This window comes from Dendrobates tinctorius, unplaced genomic scaffold (assembly GCF_039654945.1).
Source record: "Dendrobates tinctorius isolate UK_male_01 unplaced genomic scaffold, ASM3965494v1 ptg000073l, whole genome shotgun sequence".
Lineage (NCBI taxonomy): Eukaryota > Metazoa > Chordata > Amphibia > Anura > Dendrobatidae > Dendrobates > Dendrobates tinctorius.
The window spans coordinates 5124770-5145392 of record NW_027361741.1 but is presented as its reverse complement, the minus strand read 5'-3'; the positions used below and the strand labels follow the sequence as shown (position 1 = coordinate 5145392).

General features: G+C 43.8%; 1 protein-coding gene across 2 annotated transcripts in view; it reads left to right on the top strand.

Annotated features, from left to right (window-relative positions):
- The first annotated feature begins 496 nt into the window (after positions 1-496).
- Positions 497-20623, top strand: part of CORO1C (coronin 1C) — a 103972-nt gene continuing 83845 nt past the window's right edge. Inside the window, exon 1 of one of the 2 annotated variants that reach the window (XM_073582586.1) lies at positions 497-651. In XM_073582586.1, coding sequence (XP_073438687.1) covers positions 648-651 — 4 coding nt within the window. In that variant the 5' untranslated portion in view covers positions 497-647. Of the gene's footprint in view, positions 652-7599; positions 7870-20623 lie in introns of those variants that run through there. The other variant, XM_073582587.1, reaches the window with a different exon arrangement.

Below are 20623 nucleotides of genomic sequence, written 5' to 3'. Positions count from 1 at the left end.
TATTTTCAGAATGTTTATGAGACTCGGCCATACTTTTAACAATTTTTAAAAGGTTTGGAGCTCTGTCATCATACAAAAGGTATAGATTGTGCATGGACAAAGAGTCAGAATCAACTGAAATGTCACCCTCTGAGTAATCAGATATGCTGGAGCTGATAGTTTGTGGTGAAATAACCTGGCGAGATTTTTTTAATCTTACTTGAAGCCCCAGTAAAGAACTGAAAAGTCTCTGGAACTTGTTATTTAAACCAATGGAAAGAAGAGGCTGCTTCAGACTGGAGAGGAGAAGCTTCTTTGGCCAGGCAATTGGAACATGTGTTATGCACATAATCCTCAGATAATGACTGCTAACAGAAAGAACACAGTTTATATCTAGTCTTTATAGACGCTTTCCTAGAACTGGACATCTGTAACACAGAAAAGACACATTAAGAAACCAGTCCTACTGCTTAAGTAAAGCACAGCCTCCTGAGGGGTACAAACTACCTTAAATAAGAGATGGTTCTTCTGAAAGAGTCAGATTTCTTTAAATAGACCTCCCAATTAACCCTGCGCATGAGCAAGGCAGATTGTAAGACGTGGAAGAGAGAGGAAGCAAGGAAACATCTACTACCGGGTGTAGCTACGTCGTGGATTCACTGGATGAAATGGGTAAGTATTTTAATGCACAAAATGTATGCTCAGTACTTATAGAAACACGTCACCACTTCTGCAGTTTTGGCTCAATCCTGGTTCTGGTTTACAAATACTGGTGTGAAATACTGATAGTGTGAATGTGGCCTAAAAGTATTGGTCACTTCAACAAATCTATTTTATTAAACATATCAGGGACATGATTTTATGGCACATACAAACATAATAATATTATGTTATGTGCAGACTGAGTCTTTTTGCTGAGTTTTTAGCAGAAACTGAGCAAAAACTACAAGTTTTTGATTAACTTAATGAGGAGCTTCTGCTAAAAAACAACAACTCCTGAACAAAATAAATATGAAAATACCCTTGCAGGTACACCTCTAACATTTGTTAGTACAGACTGCACAGAGCTGCTGTTTTCAAAAAGGGTACTGTTGGATAAGCATGTATCCAAGCCTGGCCACAGTCTCCTACAATTAAATAATGCTGCAAATGGGAAAGCTGTTTTTCAATTGGAAGTATCTGATGGACAGGTCTGTTCACTTGCTCCATCAACAGCCGTTTTGTGGACAGGAGAGCTGTTCAGTCTATGAGACAGGCTGCAGTAATACGACCGGGAGAATCTACATTATCTACATATTAGTAAATGCCACAAAATTATGGTGCAAACCTATTTGTTAAAATAAAGTGAATAATCACTTAAAATGTTATGTCCCCTTTAGACAGCCGTAACAAAGGTGTTTTGTTTTCACAAACACAATACCCAGATCTTATGCAATGACCTTATATGCAGTAATTATGCACGGCCTTTACTCATAATCTCAGTAATTTTCACAACTTTGTGCACTGGAATCGTAAGTTACTCACCCTCTCATCAGACTCAATTTTAGGCCATGGTAACAAGGTGACGTGTTTGCTCACCACTTCATGTAATTGTCCAAAGTGCGTACTGTTTTGCCATTCGGTACAATTCAAGCTATCGGACTCTCACACATGGGGCAGAATCTGCTGGTGTATGCTGAGATTTTTCCACACAAAAAAAATAAAGTTAGTGTGAAAAATCCTTTATACCATCATTGACTATTGACTACTGTTGGTCTGTGAGCTATCAACCAAAACTGTGGTCGTCTGATATTACACCAGTTAACCCCACTCAAGAAAAGTACAAAAAACAGATTTTATTTGTAAAAGAAAATATCTTTGAAAGAACTACAGCATTGATTAGGAATGGCAACCATTTATACATTTATGGAGTCCACAAAAGTTGTATTTTGTTATTTCCTTTGAAGTGCAAAAACCTCTGTCCGTTGGGACATATACGGTATGTTGAAAAATTGTTCGAAAGACCATGGACATCTTTTACATGAAAAAATATTTGTTTTTTTACATATGCTAGGGGTTATCCCTCGTCATCTCCCAGATAAGCAATACTTTTCTGCACTTATTTCCTTTTTTTATGCATTCCTTCTTTTCAATAGGCTTTATGTGCCTTTTTCTGAGACTGTTGATACTTTTGATACTTTCTATCCTGCTACATTGTAGAGATGTGTGTGCAAATATCTCCACTGCTATCTTAGGCCGGTTTCACACGTCAGTGGCTCAGGTACGTGTAGTGACAGTTTCCTCACGTACCGGAGACACTGACACACCTAGACACATTCAACTGAATGTGTCTCTGCAGATGTCCACGTGTTTTCACAGACCATGTGTCCGTGTGCAAAACATGCTGACATGTCAGTTTGTGGGAGCACATGGTCCGCAAAATGTGCTGAACACATGCACACGGAGAACAGTTCACACTGTCCTCCGTGTTCACGGCCGGCCGGCGGGGAAGAAGCGCTACTGTAAGCCGCTGTTCCCTGGCGGCTGGTGCTGAATGTGGCTCTCATTCCTCTCTCCTGCTCTGCTGGCAACAGCGAGCAGGAGAGAAAGAATCAATGAAAACCCGATGTGGGGTCCCCTTGTATTTGTAAACCAACCCGGCAAAACTCGCAGCTGGGGGCTGCTATTCTCAGGCTGGTAAGGGGCCACTGATCTTGCCCCCTCAGCCTAAAAACAGCAGCTCGCAGCTGTCCAGAAAAGGCGCATCTATTAGATGCGCCTATTCTGGAGCTTTGTCAGGTTCTTCCCACTTGCCCTGTAGTGGTGGCAAGTGGGGTTAATAAGGGGTTAATGTCACCTTGCTATTGTAAGGTGACATTAAGGGCTTAGTAATGGAGAGGTGTCAATAAGACCTATATCCATTACTAATCCTAGTTATTAAAGGGTTAAATAAACACACACACATACATACACACACACACACACACACACACACACACACACACACACACACACACTAAGAACAAAGTATTTTAATGAAAGAATACACCACACACAGTGCTTCAAGCTTTATTATACTCCTGATTCCATATCGACGCCATTGTTCTCCTGTAAAAATTTTTTAAAATATTAAACCAACAATATCCATACCTCTCCGGCGCTCAGTCAAGTCCCACAGCGTAAATCCATCTCGGGGGGGGGTTAATCAGTTTACCACTGGAGCACTGCTAATGTGAGCGCTCTGACTGTAAACTACTGGGGAATGAATGAGAAGCTACGCGCAGGCTCACTAACAATCTGTGACGTCACAGACCCTGTGCGCATTGCTTTTCTTTCATTCCCCAGGAGATTACAGTCGGAGCGGTCGCATTATCTCCACTCCGGCTGTGAACCCCCCCAAGATGGATTTACGCTGTGAGACATGACTGTACACTGGACAGGTATGGATATTGTTGGTTTATTATTTTTTTTTATGTTTTTTTTTACAGGAGAACAATGGCTTGGATATGGGATTAGGAGTATAATAAAGATTTTAAAACTGTGTGGTTTATTCTTCTTTCATTAAAATACTTTGTTCTTAGTGTGTGTGTGTGTGTGTGTGTGTGTGTGTGTGTGTGTGTGTGTGTGGGTGTGTATTTAACCCTTGAATAAATCTAGAGGATTAGTAATGGAGAAGTGTCTTATTGACACCTCTCCATTACTAAGCTGGGCTTAATGTCACCTTACAATAGCAGGGTGACATTAACCCCTTATTAACCCCCACTTTTTGTAAGTATGGCACAAGTTGGCACCATAAACTGTAATTAGCAGTCTGCTAGGATGGACATACTGCCAAAATTACTGATTTTGTTCAATACTGTGAACTGGAGTGCAAAAAGATCACGGTTAAGGGATGCTCCGTGCAAAATACCCTGTGACGTTTTGGGGGCATACCAGGTTTTGTTCTGTCTTCAGGAGCACACCTTACCTCCCGGCCTCTTACTTATTGACAGTTTGGGCCATCGGTATACTCCAGGGATCCGTCCAGCTTCAGAGCAGCACTTACAAGCTCTACAGCAATAGCTTGAAAGTGCTGTGATCATTGCCTAGGAAACCTAGGTATCCTAGGCAACAAATGGTAAACTACAGCACTAAAAATCAATGTTTTGGAAATTAAAGATGCTTAAGAGGTAAGTTATAAAGATGTTTATTTTACAAACACTTTGCAATTTTACCATTTAAAATTGTACAACCCCTTTAAATGGGCTAATAGTGCTTAAAAGGGTTTTAGCTTGCAAAGTGCTGTGATAACCTGATGCAGTGCAGTAATTTCTCTTGAAAAGAGCATTGTGGCAGTTTTCAGCATACCGTGTGGTAAGGGAATGTTCACACAGCAGTGGTTTTTTTTTTTTTTTTTTTTTTTTCAGTCAATCAAAAACAGTTTTTCAAGGGGAAATTGCTTCAGAAAACACCATGTTTTTTATCCTCTTAACATTTCCTGAAGCGGTTTGTTAATGTTTTTCTTTGGTGTTCTCTGTAAACCTTTTTGTCTAGCCTTTCTCCTGGCGTCTTGCAGGAATTTTTTAGCATTACCGTTAACTTTTATTGTAAAAGATGGAACGGTTACATAAAATGCATAAAGAATGGTCAGCTCACTTCTTTTAATCACTTGCCTGAACGTATGACTAACAAAAAACGTTTTTAAATAGAAATGAATAGGAATATTCTTTAGAGTGTTTTCTGAGTGCTTTTTCAGGCATTCCTCAAGGAAAACCTGTTCAAAAAAACCTCCTGAAAAAACATAATGTGAACTTTCCTTTCGGCGTCAAAGTGCAGCTTACACATCATATACTGCTGTGGCAAAAGGAAAGCTGTGCTGTGATTGGTTCCTATGGTTAACAAAGATGGTTTTCTAGACACTTCTGATGGATCTTCCCCAAAGTTATATTGAAGAGATTTTGGAGCAGTTCCTCTTCACAAAAATGCTTTAGAAATATGTAAAATACCCTTTCTATTCATTTCTATTGTAAAACCACATTTTTTCAGTTTCACGTGTTGAAAACTCGTCAATGGTTTTTTTTATGCCAGAGATATAATTCCAGTCCCTGACTGGAGTTGCGTTTTAGTTGTGGCGCCTCTTAGGCCAGGTTCACATTGTGTTTAGGCAGTCCGTTTAACGGATTGCGTTATAGCGCGATGTAACGCATCCGTTAACCCTGCCATAAGCTGCCATTATCGAGCGCATCGCTAACGCATGTCATAAGCGGCATGGGTTAGCGATGTGCCGTCATTCTGTGACGGACCCTCGGACGCGGTCTGCAGCAATCGGGGGTCTGTCACTGCTAGTGCAGATGGAGAGGCTGCGCTAGCGCGATCGCGTTATGGAGTAGCATTAATGCAGTCCGTCAACGTTATGCGTTGAACAGACTGCATTAACGCAGTGTGAACCTGGCCTTAATGAATTTGGCATCCTACTCCAAAATGCCCTTCATTAAGGTTACGTACACACGTTCAGTGATTGGTCAGTAGTTTACATCAGTATTCCCCCCCAAAAAAAACCCATGAGGGTACGAGCCCACGATCAGGAATTGATGCGGGTTTGACATAGCGTTTTTATTCAGCGTCAAACCCGATCTTACAGCATAGTGGATGGGCTTTCTAGAAATTCCATGTCCACTATGTGTGTATATGAGGCTGCGGATCACCAGCGGACACTGACATGCTGGCGTGTCTTTTAGGACCGCAGCATGCCAACTTCTCTTGTAGAGACGCCGGTCTCGGCAACAGAAATTTGATCAATATAATTAACTGAATGCAGTAAATCCGTACGGTTTTGTGAACACATGCTGATTTATCTGCGTTCAATAGAAGGAAGAGCTTTGGGCGCAGCGAACATACACTGGATCCAAAGCGCTGCTAGTTTCGGATCCTGGGCACATAGCCTGATGGAACTTCCTGAGTTTTCACCACCAAAAATGCAGCAAAGCCTGATACCTGCGGGATTGAACCTACTCATTGCTTTCTATGGCTGAAAAAACGCTGCAAAAACACTACAGGAATTGACACGCTGTAGTTTAAAAAAAACAAACAATTCAGTCAGGAAAAAAACAATGTGTGTGGCATGAGATTTCTGAAATCTCATAGCTTTTGCTGTAATGTAAAACGCAGCTTAAAATTTGCATTAAAAAAATGCCTAAAACATGGCCTAATAGAAACACGTCACCACTTCTGTATTTATCACCTAGTCCTGGGTTTGGCTACAAATACTGATAGTGTGACCGTGACTTTATTGAGACTGACATGCACGCTAGCCTTAGGCCTGTTTCACACATACGTTTTTTTTCATCAGTTGCAATCCGAGAAAATGGCGGGACACGGATCCGCAACTGTTTTGAAAGCTACGTGTGCTACCGGACCGTTGCTTTGACGGATCCGGGGAAGGCAGAAATTTAAAGGAACCGGGGGAGGGAGAGAGAGAAAGAATTTTTTTTTTCAGCCGTCATACCTGGCATGTAGGGTTAAATTTCCGCCAGAGGCAATTCTTCCAGGCATGCGCAGTGTACAGGTGCGGATCCGGCCAGCAAAAAAAGTTGCAGTGTCCGTCCAGTCATGTCTGTGGACGCCAAAATTTTGGCAGATCCGTAAAAAACGGATCCAATGGATGACCATCCGTCAAGATCCGCCGATAATGCAAGTCAATGGGAAAAAAACGGATCCGCCAAGAAAAATGGCGGATCCGTTTTTTTTTGCAAAACGGCGGATTTTGACTGATGGTGACAGACGGATGTGTGAAAGAGGCCTTAGGCCACGCTAACACTATCAGTATTTGGTCAGTATTTTACCTCAGAATCGGTAAGACAAAACCAGGAGTGGAACAATCAGAAGAAACGTATAATAGTAACACGTCACCACTTCTGGATTTATCACCCGCTCCTGGTTTTGGCTTACAGATACTGAGGTAAAAAACTGACCAAATACTGAACGTGTGAACGTGGCCTAAATCGGAGCCCTTTCGTTTTTCCAGTGCAATAACAGGGGCCATTTTTGGAAGATTTTGGAGGTTTTTCTTTTCCTGAAGTTTTTTTTTTTCAATGTTTTATTTCTGAAGCATTTTTTTGTAGTTTTATTTTTATGAACCACAAAAGTGGATTTAACACTGAAATGAATAGCAGCAGTGTGTGAAACGTTTTTTAAGTGATTTTTGAGGTGGATCCGCTCCGACTCCTAAAAGCCCCGGTGAAGCCTGCCTTTTGATGGCACCATGGCTGGCACTGTTTTGGCGCATTTTGCTCTAGATGTGGAGACAAGCTCTGTAGAGCTTAGGGCCAAGCATTTATATAGCTTATATCTGCAGTCTTCTTTCAAAGTCTTAAATGGGAGAAATTAGAATTTATCCACTAAAACCATATGCTTTACATTTAGAAGAGGCAGTTTATTATTATTATTATTTATTTATATAGCACCACTGATTCCATGGTGCTGTATATGAGAAGGGGTTACATACAAATTGTGTAGTTGTGTAGGACCCTATTATATTTTCCGATGCCAATTCCAGACATCGGGTGAACCACCCGATAGACATTGCTAACCAAACCGGCATAATAACTGGGGACTATATTACGTTACCTCCCCAACGGACGGCTCACCGCGCGCAGGACAACTGCAATGTAGCGCCGGCTATGGTAGCGCCCGTCCGTGGGTTCCAGGCTTGTGATTGGCGGCCTGTTTGAAGCGGCGGGAGGGGGAGTTGTGCGAGCTGCGTTTCCGGTTACGGGGAGCACTCGGTGCGATAGAGAGGGAGGAGGAAGAACACGGGGAGATCCGAGCCTGAGCCCTGAAGCCCCGCATCCACAGGCCACCACCTTCCCATAGGAAAGCACCGGAGTGCAGGCGGCGCCTCACCGGAGTGCTCCAAGGACGTCAGGCTGATAGGTGAGACACAGGGATGCTGCATGTGCGGGGCTGCAGTGCTGTGTGCGCTCCGGGCTCAGAGGATCAATCAATGGTAACGACTTGTCCAATGATTGGAGTAATGACGCGGCGCAGATCTGTGCAGTGTGCACAGGGCGGAACATGCAGCAATGCGGGAGCCAGATGTCCAGCCGCACCGATCCCATAGATCACAATGGGAGATCACAGTGAAAGGTGGGCGATCAGCCCCTCATTGTCAGCAAAAGGATGCAAAAATGTGTGTCTCTTCCTTCTGTGCTCTCCACTTGCCCCCTGTGTCCTACTTGCATCCTAATGAAGGAGGGGGCTCTGATGTGTGAATATTGGCATTAATGAGTCCTTTCATCTTGTGGTGATGGGTGCATAGCTGCAGGGCATCTGGGTGGGAGTCTGGGCATCGCGATCCTTTAGGATTAGTAAGATATAATGGTCTGTATGATGAAGGATTTTCCATGTGTTCCAGCACATACGGAGTGATTCTACACCGCTGCTCTTCTTGTTTCTTTGGGACTTTGATCCAGGTTGGCTAGTAATGGGTGTAGTCTTGGATGAGACCGAAGCTGTAAATGCCATATCTCCTCAGGATGGAGGTATAGATGTACTGGGCATAAACCACGCTGGGTGTGTTATATGGATCAGTGGTATGTGGTTAACCCTTTTGCACATTAGTAATTGTTAAAAGGGTGTGGGTGTCTAGGAGGGTGTGGGTAACATCTGACATTGCCTGTAGCCCGTTTCTATATATCATGTTGGCTCATTCATATGAGTTTATGACAGAGAATACCAGGCATGGAGGCTAGGGGGTGTCAGATACCACCCACCAAAAAATGAGCCTGTGCTTGTACCGTATAATGCTGCAGTGACTGCCCATATCTGTGCCACTCCTGCTTGTGGCCTTTCAGCTGGTTTTGTACAGCTGTAAGGCTATGTGCACACGTAGTTTTTAGTCTCTGCGGATTTTGTAGAGAAAACCGCAGGAAATCCGCAGGACAAAGTGCTGCGGTTTTTCTGCGGTTTTTCTGCGGTTTTTCTGCTGTTTTGCCCTGCGGTTTTACACCTCATAATGGATGAGGTGTAAAACCGCAGCGTTTCTGCACCAAACAATTGACATGCTGCGGATTGTAAACCGCGCGGAAAAAAACGCAGCATGTGCACAGCTTTTTTTTATTTCCATAGGAAATAAAGGTACTGTACAACGCAGCAGAATCTGCAGCGTTTCTGCAGAGCCAAAAACGCTGCGGAAACGCAGCAGAATCCGCAGTGTGTGCACATACCCTAAATACTTGCCCTTGTTTATGATAAAATATGTTTACTTTCCCACTATTTATTGTAGTTACTGTATATTTTACAACATAATAGTTCTGCACAACAATAATAGTGGCTTATGTCTCTCACTCTTCACTTATGTAGGTTACTGAAGGGACCAGTCCACCTTTAGGCTATGTGCACACGCTGCGGTTTTGGCCGCAGCAGTTCTGCAGACAGTGTACAGTAGCATGTTATCCTATGGGATTTACAATCTGCTGTGCACACGCTGCGGATTTTTAACTGCGGAAAAGCTGTGGTTTTAAATCCGCAGAAAGAATTGACATGTCAATTCTTTTCTGTGGATTCTGCTGCGGTTTACCACCTATTCCATTGTAGAGGTGCTAAACCGCAGGTAGAACCGCAGACCAATCCGCAGCGTGTGCACTTAGCCTTAAGGTACTGTCACACTTAGCGATGTACCAGCGATCCCGACCAGCGATATGACACGGTCAGGATCGCTGGTACATCGCTAAGTGGTCGCTAGTGAGCTGCCACATAGGCAGATCTCACTAGCGATATCGCTGGGGACGAGGATCGCTACTTACCTGTCACACCAGGCGATCCTGCGTCCTCCCGCCCGGCTCCACGCGTCGCTCGTCGTCACAGCAGGAAGCGCCGCAGGAAGCTGACGACGAGAAACAGTCCTGAACGTTCTCGCGCGATCAGCGATAACCAGCGGGGGAGCGGGTCGTAGGTAAATATCAGACACAGAGATATCGCTAGCAATATCGCTATAACGTCACTAGTTATAGCGATATTGCTAGCGATATTGCCAGCGATATCTCAGTGTGACATGCCCTTTAGGTTGGAAATTGCTGTTCATTTGGAGGATTGCTGCCTTCATATTATTCTTTTGTTTAGGTGTGCTCTCTGGGCTTGTTCTTGGTTCAAGGCATGGCTGTGACTGGCCATGCCCATTGGATGAATGCGGCCAAAAAGCACCACTTCTGGCTGGTGTGGCTTTCTGTGTGCCTAGTCTTTCCCAGCAGCAGGTATTGTGGGGAAAAGGAGGTTTGGGCATGCTGAATCTCAATATGCCCATCTTTTTGTCCTCATGGGAGATCAGCACCTCCAGTAGTGTTCGGCAGTGGTTTATTCCCTGCTGAGAGCACATGCACGCTCAACTGTCTGTGTTGTATGGCCACATTAAGATACTTGCGTCCATATGGACAAGACTGCTGTGTCGGACATTTCTCCAAATAGCATGCAAGCCTTGAAAGGTTGTCAGCACCCTTCCCCCACATACAGCTCTGAATGACAACAAAGAGATCCTGTGCTTGACAGAAGACTTCCCCTGCTCTAGATAGTTATTTAGCGGAGTGACCGAAACCTACGTACCGTAAATAGGCTTTCCCATACAGAATGTGACGATGCTTTTTCACTTCTAGTGAATTCATTTTTTTTTACTTCTGTACATGCTCTTCTTTCCTGCTTCCTCTCTGAGGAATTTGTTTTCCTGAGATCTGTTAGAATATGCAGAGTACCTAAAATTGCTCCTTACTGTTGGAGATAGTCACACGAGCTGCTAAAATCCTCAATATGCTATAGAAAAAACATATTTCTACCAATTTTACAAGGAAGTTCTTAGAATTTTATGTACATATACATGTTGATTGGACATGACCCAGAACATGTAATTTCCAAAGCTACAGTAACTGTAGATGTTGCTTATCTCTATATAGATCCTTCCAGTAATGTAATTTCTATGGGAAATCATGGGTCAAGCTTGCCAGAGCCTATTGTTTCTATGATATCTGGCATCCATTTATCCTCGCTGCTCTTAGGGTGATTATGACCTGATATGTGCATCCTGAGTCTCTGACCATTGGGCAGTGTGTACACAAAGCAGAGCAGATATAGCATCCAGAAATGATGCATGTGACAGCAGACTGCATGCGCGTATTCACTGAGTCTGAAATGTGTGTAGGGCATTTGTGACCCTGAGCCAGTGCATCTGCTCCTTTTATTCTGGCTCCTTGTTACAAGCATTTTCTGTGAGTCCACTTAGTACTCTATCGGCAAAGAAAAAAAACAAAAACGCAAAAAAATGTCTAATGCCGTTCTTATTTTATGGAGATCTATATGACTGTATTACTGTAAATACTTGTATGGTTATATAGAAAATAAAAAGCTTATGCTTAGTAACACATGTTTTGACTCCAGTGTTGGTTTTTCACAGTAAGGATGACTACACGTAACGTACTTCATGACCATAACATTTCTGAGGTCTCCTTTAGACAATCAAAATTTGGATTTATTTTAGCATCTTTATTATGGCTGCAAGTCCTCCAACCTGAACAAACAGGGTTATAGATCCACATGATGCTGTTGACTGGGGCCATAAAAACACAATCCACACCTCTTGTGCCTGTAGCCAGTTGCTAAATTGTGGAGTTCCATCAGATAGTAAGGGGTTTGGTTTTGAAAAACTCACTGATCTTGAAAATGGGGATAGAGTTTCCTTTCTCTTGGTGATACTAAGCCACTTTTGCATAGTCACTCCATTGCAGGCCTTAAGGTACTGTCACACTAAGCGATATCGCTAGCAATATCGCTATAACTTGTGACGTTATAGCGATATTGCTAGCGACATCGCTGTGTCTGATACTTACCTACGACCCGCTCCCCCGCTGGTTATCGCTGATCGCGCGAGAACGTTCAGGACTGTTTCTCGTCGTCATCTTCCTGCTGGGCTTCCTGTGGAGAGACGAGCGTGGACGCGGGTGGGCGGACGCAGGATCGCCTCGTCTGACAGGTAAGTAGCGACCCCCGACCCCAGCGATGTCGCTGGTGAGATCTGCCTGAGTGGCAGCTCACTAGCGACCACTTAGCGATGTACCAGCGATCCTGACTGCGTCATATCGCTGGTCGGGATCGCTGGTACATCGCTAAGTGTGACAATACCTTTATCCCCCATCTTCCTATGTCTGTGTTTCATCCGCACACATAAAGACCGGTTTTCATTAATTGTGTTCTATGTATCCTTCTTCTCTCTTTTTTTTTTTTTTTTTTTTTTGTGTGAACAAGGCCTCGAGCCATTCACAGATATGAGCTAGGTATAGAGTGCACATTCATTTGGCAGCGATTGCTGCTGACTTCTCCATAAATGTGAGTACACCGAGAGATTGAGAGGAGAAAGCTGCTGCCACTCACCGCTTGCAATGGATTATGTTCCATGAAAAGTAAAAGGATCGGGTGTTGAAATTCCTACTGTTTAATCTTTTCTTTTCCCAGCAACATTAATATTGACTGGTTCTGCCAACTTTCATCTAATGGGTGTGGAGTCTTGTAGTCCAATTCCTGAGCCCCATATTTCATGGTCCATATATGGATGGCAGTGCCCAGAACGGCCAAAAGTATCCTGGCCGCCAGGGCTGTGGAGTCGGAGTCGAGTCTGAGCCCATTTTGGTGGAGTCAGTGTCATGGAAATCGAGGAGTCAGAGGTTTCGCTTACAGACTCCACAGCCCTGCTGGCCGCAACCTACGGCCAGTCAATCCAATTATTGTAGTCAGTAATACAGTCTGTGAAACGTCACCTGCTGTATTCACACATGTTGGGTTATTGTGAAAACCGTGATTCACAGATTGACTGTGGATCTCCTGGTCCGAATTTTACAGCCTCTTGTATGCCTATGAGGCTGTCATGTTCAGGTCAGGAGACTTGCGGCCAGTCTGTGAATCATGGTTTGAACTTGGAGCATGACACATGGATGCATGAATGCTGATTTAGTGTGAGAGAATACTGTATGTTCTTAAGATTCGAGGTAGTTGTTGTCAGGCCTTCACAGATTAGTACAGTAACTAAAGTTCCAACACACAAAAGACTAATGTCGGCTGAACCTGCTGATATTGACGGGTCCGGCTGAAGGTTGGACGAGGGGTGTCATTAGTGAACGTCCAACTTTGTACTGTCAGTCGCATTGTCTTCCCAGAGATGAGCTCCTGGCTGATGTCAGCTGGCCCTTTCTGATAGGGAACACAGGAGCGTGTTGCTGATTGAGTTCTTCTGTGTATGGGACCATCTGCTGAGATGGCTGTTAGCTGAATGAGGCTCAAAGGGACAGGGACTCTGTCAGCACTGAATGGCTCTGCCGTGCAGCACCAGGCGTCTGTACTTGGTTTGAACAGTCAAGCATTTACAATACATTTTACCACCTACTTGGTTTCCCTTTCGCTCCACGCTTCCTCTTTGATAGCTCTGGCTTCATAGAGGCAGAGATGGATCTAAACCAAGAATGTGGGAAGGTGTATTTAAATGATTGGCCCCACTGTGAAGAACAGAGTGCTTGTACTTGGTTTGAACAGTCATTCTGTGCTGTCAGTCCCATTAATTTATGTCAGTGGGCTAGTAAAGTATTTCTTTCATGGCTTATATTTGAGGGTCAGATGTGACCATTCAAGTCTGAGTTACAAAAAAAAACAACATATGGAAGCCAACCAGTTGCGGTCTGTTTTCACAGATCTGTTTTTTTTTTTTTCTTTCTTTTTATAAGGAGGACACATCAGACATGGTTTTGTGAATACACTAAGGTCTCCTTCACATGTCTGAGTTTGCAGTATGAGCCCCATTCGTTTTGTTTCCACGGATGCCACATGTGCCCGTTATAACCTATGATGCTGTGCACTTGTTCATGCTTTTACACAGACCGTGCACTTGTGTACATGTCTGTCTTTACCAGCAGCACGGAAATACAAGTCTATGGGTTCGTGCAAAATGCGTACAGCGCACACATGGCACCCATGTGCAATCCGTTTTTAACATTGAAAAGTATAGAAGAAGCTTAGTAGCTTTTTTTTTTTGGCCATACTGTAAAAACACTGATGGCACACTGATCCAAAACGCTCACACTGGTATTGTTTTCTGCTCTACCGGTATAATACAGACTTGTGAAGGGGGCTTAAAACTGTTGGAAGATTCGGGTATGGTCCTCTGTCATGTTTAAAGAAATTTCTACAATAGAAAATACATGTGAACGTGGCTTTCTGCTGCATGTTAAGAGTAAGTTTTACACTAGGTGTTTTTTCAGCTTTTTTTTTTTCTGCAGCAAAACCTGATCTCTTGTCTTGGAAGGAAGTAAGCTGCAGAAAAAGCATGTTTTTTCTTTTCTTTTTGCTGCGTTTTTGGCATGCTTGATTTGTCTCTTGTGCATGCTGATAAGTTTTAGTGTTGGGGGGGAAAAAAAAAGTCTTAAGGCCCCCGTCTCACATAGCGAGATCGCTAATGTGTCACCGATTTTGTGACGCAACAGCGATCTTGCTACATGTGACACGCAGCAGCGACCGCCCCTCCCCCCCCCCCCCCTGCTGGATATCGCTAATCGTGCAGGAATGTCCTTGACCATTTTTTCGTCGTCAGCGTCCCACTGGTCAGCATGCATCGCTGTTTGATCGTTGCTGTGTCGCTGAAGAGAGCCTGTTTGGCAGCTTACTAGCGATCATTTAGCGATGCACCAGCGATCCCTACCAGGTCGTATTGTTGTCTGGATCGCTGGTGCGTCGCAAAGTGAAACGGGACCTTTATTCTATAGAATCAGGTTTTGGCACAAAAAAACGCAGCAAAGCCTGATAGTTGGTCTTTGCGTTTTTTTCACCACCCATTCATTTCAATAGGTGAAAAAATCTGAAAGTGCAACAAAACATGCAAAGCACAAAATCCTCATGGCAAACAAAAAACAAGCTGTATGCATGAGATTTCTGAAATCTCATAGAATTTGCTGGTACTGTAAAACACAGCTGAAAAGTTGCATAAAAGAGCTGCAAAAACGCAACGTGTGAACGTAGACAAAATTTTTTTTTTTTTTTTTTTTTTTTACAAGATCTATTCAGTTGTGGAAACATTTGCAGATATCTGTCTAATGTGAACTCACCCTTAAGGTCCCGTCACACTAAGCGACTTACCAGTGATCCCGACACCGATATCAAGGTGTCAGGATCGCTATAAGTCGCTATGTGATCGCTGGTGAGCTGTCACACAGACAGCTTCACCAGCGATCAGCACAGCGATGCCGAGCGCCCGGCATCGCTGTAAAAAATAGAATCAAAATAAAAAATATAGTTATTCTCACCTTCCGACGTCCCGTTCAGCCATCCTGCCTCTCTCCACGCTCCGGTCCCAGTGATCCTTTGCACGAATGACCATGAGAGGTCACGGTCTCGTGGTCATTCGTGCAAAGGATCACTGGGACCGGAGCGTGGAGAGAGGCAGGAAGACTGCGCGGGACATCGGAAGGTGAGAATAACTATATTTTTTATTTTTTTTTATTTTTTTACACCTGATCGCTGGTCTCCCGCCTGTCACACACAGCGATGCGTGCTGGCCAGCGGGAGACCAGCGACCAAAGAAATGTCCAGAGGTTTCTTGCAGGGGGGCCGCTCGCTGTCACACACAGCGATCTCGCTGGTGAGATCGCTGTTACGTCACAAAAGTTGTGACTCAGCAGCGATCTCGCTACCGAGATCGCTTAGTAAGACGAGGCCTTAACTGTTACTTTTGAAGCCAGTTACTCTACAGGAATGTGTTTTCTTTAATAATAACCTGGGAAGAATGGCTTTCATAGTCATCAAGTAAAATATGAATTTCAGCAGATTTCTAATATGGATCAGTTTACGTGGCTGCTGAGATTTATCCAGCTTTCTTGTAAGACTATTTAGTTCCTGTAACAAGGACAGTCTGCTATTTGCTGACTCCACACATAGTCCACTTGTAAAGACCTGTGTTGCTCCATTCCGGTGTGGCACTGCATCCCTGGTTCTCTTCACTATCAGTCACATTGCTTTTTCTAGTCCAGTCCCTTAAGTGACTCATTATTCTGGTTTATATTATTTTTCTTATTTCATAACAATGACATGCCGTAATCTTGAAGGCTTTGGGAGACCTAGGACTTTTGCATAGTAAAGTCAGCCTTGCCCTTTTCTCAAATTAGAGCTGAATGCATGTATCCAGAGACCTTGATGATCGCTACGCAGTATTTACTGTAGTGTAAACAAGATTTGTGCGGGAACAATTATAACGACTGGTGGAATTCTAGCCATGGAAAATGCTGGTATTCTGACAGTCATCTGCTTTCAATCCTGTCATTTGCTGGCTGAGTTAACCTGAGGTGGGTGGGAGTCTTCAGACCGCACCAGAACCAGCAGTCTCCCAAGTATAATATGTGAATGTTTTGAAGTGGAAAGACGTGTCACACCTGCCTCTTATCATCTGAGCAAAAGCATTTACAATGACGTCTGTCCCACCTAAACTACTTTAAGTGTTGACAAATCTTTGAGGAAGACTATATTAAAAACACATTTTATTAATTTTTTTAATGCTTTAAATGGGTTCTGTCATCAAATTTCTCAATACAAACTGTAAACCTTTTTAAATAGTCACTTGGGCCTAGTTCACATTTGTACAGCGCTTTACGCTAAGCACTTAAATTAAGGTTTCTAGTTAAATCTTGTTAAAAAATGTGATTTGAAGGAGTCTGTGGGACAAAGTCACCTTTCTGTCATTTTGGCTTCTGTTCTGGGATTGATCTTTTCCTCAAGGGCAGCTGAGATCTAACATTGCTCAATACAATCTGCAGCGTTCAGGCTGGGTGGAGATTGAATACACTTGGATTCATGAGCAATTTCATTGTTTATCGATCGGCATGCATAAAATGCTCATCTTAACCTTTTAATTAGTTTTGTGGTGTCCATTTTACCTCAAGTGCGTTTTTGTTCTATTTCTGTGCGTATTGAAGGTAGGTAACAAGAAACTCTGCTTCCTCACTGATTTCTGCATTTACTGTGTAGAGATACAGCAGAGCGTATCATTACAAAGACTTCCAGATCTCCTTTCACAGCAGTCAGTGTTGGGGGAGGGTCAAAGCTGACAGCACTGAGACTTGAGATCTGGAAGTGTTTGAAGTGACTCATAACTCGGCTCTGGTGTATTTCTACACTGTACCTGCAGAGGTCAGTGAAGAGAAGAGGGTGTATTCTTTTCTTACCTTCATGAGGTCTGCTTATGATTGATCAATCTCATGGTACGGAATAAGTATATGCTCCTAGAGACAAATCTCTGGTAACGACTAGTTGAACGTTAACATAACTTATTACCTAGAAATTGCAAGCTAATATCCCCACAACAGGTAGGAGAAATTAAACAATAAAAGGTTTTGCTTATCTCTGCAACCTCTATTCAAACTGATGAAAGGTCCTCTGATGAAATGTTTTTATATATAGTGTCTTTAATTGAATTTTTTATCCTATTCCATTTTGTTACCAAATTTTTCAGGAACAGCATAATTGATCCAAACATTACAGAGAGAATGTGCTTCATTGTCTACATAAGTGCTGACTTTTATCACTGTCCTTGTGTGGATCTTACATTTTTTACTTGGTGGAACTGGTAGAATAAGGGTACCGTTACACCTAGCGATGCACCAGCGATCCCGACTAGCGATATGACGCGGTCAGGATCGCTGGTGCATCGCTAGGTGGTCGCTAGTGAGCTGCCACACAGGCCGATCTCACCAGCGACATCGCTGGGGACGGGGATCGCTACTTGCCTGTCAGACGTGGCGATCCTGCGTCCTCCCGCCCGGCTCCACGCGTCGCTCGTCATCGCCACAGGAAGTGCCGCAGGAAGTGACCGACGAGGAATGGTCCAGCAGCTTCTCGTGCGATCAGCGATAACCAGCGGGGGAGCCAGTCGGAGGTAAGTATCACATTCAGCGATATCGCTAGCAATATCGCTGCTACGTCACAAAATCGGTGACTTTACAGCGATATTGCTAGCGATATCGCAGTGTGTAACGGGCTTAACTCCTTGGTCAGATGCTTTTCTTCTCGTTGTGAGCATGTGCCTGGGTCATTGGGAAGTGAGAAGCAGGGTTGGTGGTGACATAACACAGAATCCACCATTTGTAATTGATCAGCTGGGTATAGAGGTAACACACCTGTCTATGATAATTATCCAATTGATAACTTCCTGAAAGGACAGGATGTTGGTATATAAGAAAATAGCCCCAGCGGCCAGTGTGTCATTTTGTTATGATGAATTCCCTTTTAAAGACCTCAAGTATTCAAGCATCTCTATTGTGGCACAGTGACGAGCGGTTCAGCGCTATAGAGATGCCGTATTTGAGATTCTCTAATAGAGGAAATCAGAAATTACTGCCATACTGCAGACAGAAATCGGCATAAGCTGTGTTGGGTTTCATCATTTATTGTGTTTTAGCTGATGTCTTGAAGTCAATACTGATTTCTTCTTGGAGCAGATTTTGATGCATGTGGTCCTTTGCAATTTTTTTCCAGCAAGCAATACTGTATATACTCGAGTATAAGCCGAGGCCCCTAATTTTGCCACAAAAAACTGGGAAAAACGTATTAACTTGAGTATAAGCCTAGGGTGGGAAATGCAGCAGCTACTGGTAAATTTAAAAAATAAAAATAGATACTAATAAAAGTAGAATGGTGGCCCCATGAGATGCTCAATATAATATATGCCCCATGTAATGGTGGCCCCATAAGATGCTCCATATTAAGATACGCCCCATATAATGCTGCACAAAGGTTAATGGTGGCCCCATATTAATATATGCCCCATATAATGCTGCAGAAAGGTTAATGGTGGCCCCATAACATGCTCCATATTAATATATGCCCCATAACATGCTTCATATTAATATATGCCCCATATATTGCCGCTGCGATTTAAAAAAAAAAAAAAAAAAAAAAAAAACATACTCGCCACTTGTCGCTGCTCACTGCTCCTCAGCATGGCCGGCTCTTTGCAGTGACTGTTCAGGCAGAGGGCGCGCACTAATCACGTCATTGCGCCCTCTGACCTGAACGTCACAGCCAGAGGACCTGGGAGACAGCGCAGCGGTGGAACGGGGACAGGTGAATATGGCATGGCTCACCTTCCCCCAGTCCTACTCGCCCTCCTGGCGTCTGCATATCCAGCTCAGCTACATCTCAGTCCTGGCGTCTTCATCTCTCCTCCTGTTTTCTTCCTGTTTTGTTCACATGGTACCACTCATTAAAGTCATGAATATGCTCTTCACCCCTATGGGAGTGGAGACACGTCCATAATCATGACTTTAATGAGCGGTACCATGTGACCAGCACAGGAAGGGAGATGCAAACACCGGGTTTGAGATGTAGCAGAGCCGGATATGCAGACGCCAGGAGGGGTGAGTATCATATATCCTGCTCACCCGCTCCCCCTCCCCCATCGGCTTTCTGGCGTATGACTCGTGTATAAGCCGAGAGGGTCTTTTTCAGCCCAAAAAAGGGGCTGAAAAACTCTGCTTATATACGGTGTGTACGTCCGTCTTTATTTTGTCACCAATATTAGAGGAGGTGAATGGGGACGATGCTTTCTTTTCTGTGTGAAGCGGGTTTACTGGTCTCCCTGAGTAAAGGCCCAGGGAAAGGTGCACAGGCGCTGGGCATCTCGCCTTTCCCTGGGCCTGCGCACTGCAGTACATTGCTCTGCCCTCAACAGAGCAGACCAGTATGCCTGGCCCGGAGCCATGACACAAAGCAAGGAAGATTACATCGCATGAAGATGGGAGGCGCTGGACCTGCGACACCCTTCGGACCGGACCGCCCCCGGGTGAGTATAATAAAACTTTGTTTTTCATATCTTTCAGGTTAGATCCGGGGGGGGGGCTTATCTACAACATTATAGAAGGCTGTAGATAAGCCCCGAAAGGCAGTGGCTGCAGCTTATAGCTGAAAAACAAGGTGACAGGTTCCCTTTAAGTAAACATCTTAACTTTAACACTGAGATATGTTCATAAGATAATTTACCCTTTGCCCTCTACAGGTATGTCTAAAACATTCTTGTACCCTGTTTGCATAGCAAGTGTAACATCATATTGTTCTGTATAAGCATACTTGGCTGTACTGTCCTGACTTGTCCAAGTATGTTGTCTGGAAGCATGTGAAATACATTTTCAGAATTGAAAAATTGTAATGTCCAAGAAAGAAACTCAATGACATTTGAAGGTAACTTTTACAGTGAAGTTAGATCATCTTGAAAGTTTCTTAACCCCTTAACAACTGCCGATACGCCTTTTAACGGCGGCAGTTAAGGGTGCTTATTCTAAGTGCAGCTTTTTAACGGCCATGAGAAATAAGGGTATATTTCCTCTAGCGGCCAAAAATCTTTGGGGTTTTTGGCTACCGAGGGTAGCTAAGACCCTGGCGAGCATGGTCAGGGCCGTTTTTTACGGCTCCCTGTCACGTGATTGCCATTATTCATCGATTAACGGTGATCACAAAAAAAGTCAGATTTTCAATTTTCTCTCTCCTGTATGATCTAGCATATCAGAGGAGAGAGAAATAGTGTCCGCCTAGCCCCTAGTGAGTCCTTCAACACCAGGTCCTTCTGCTCCGGCCCTCCACGTCATCTTCCTGGAAGAAAACGGGCGGGTGCATGCGTGTTGGG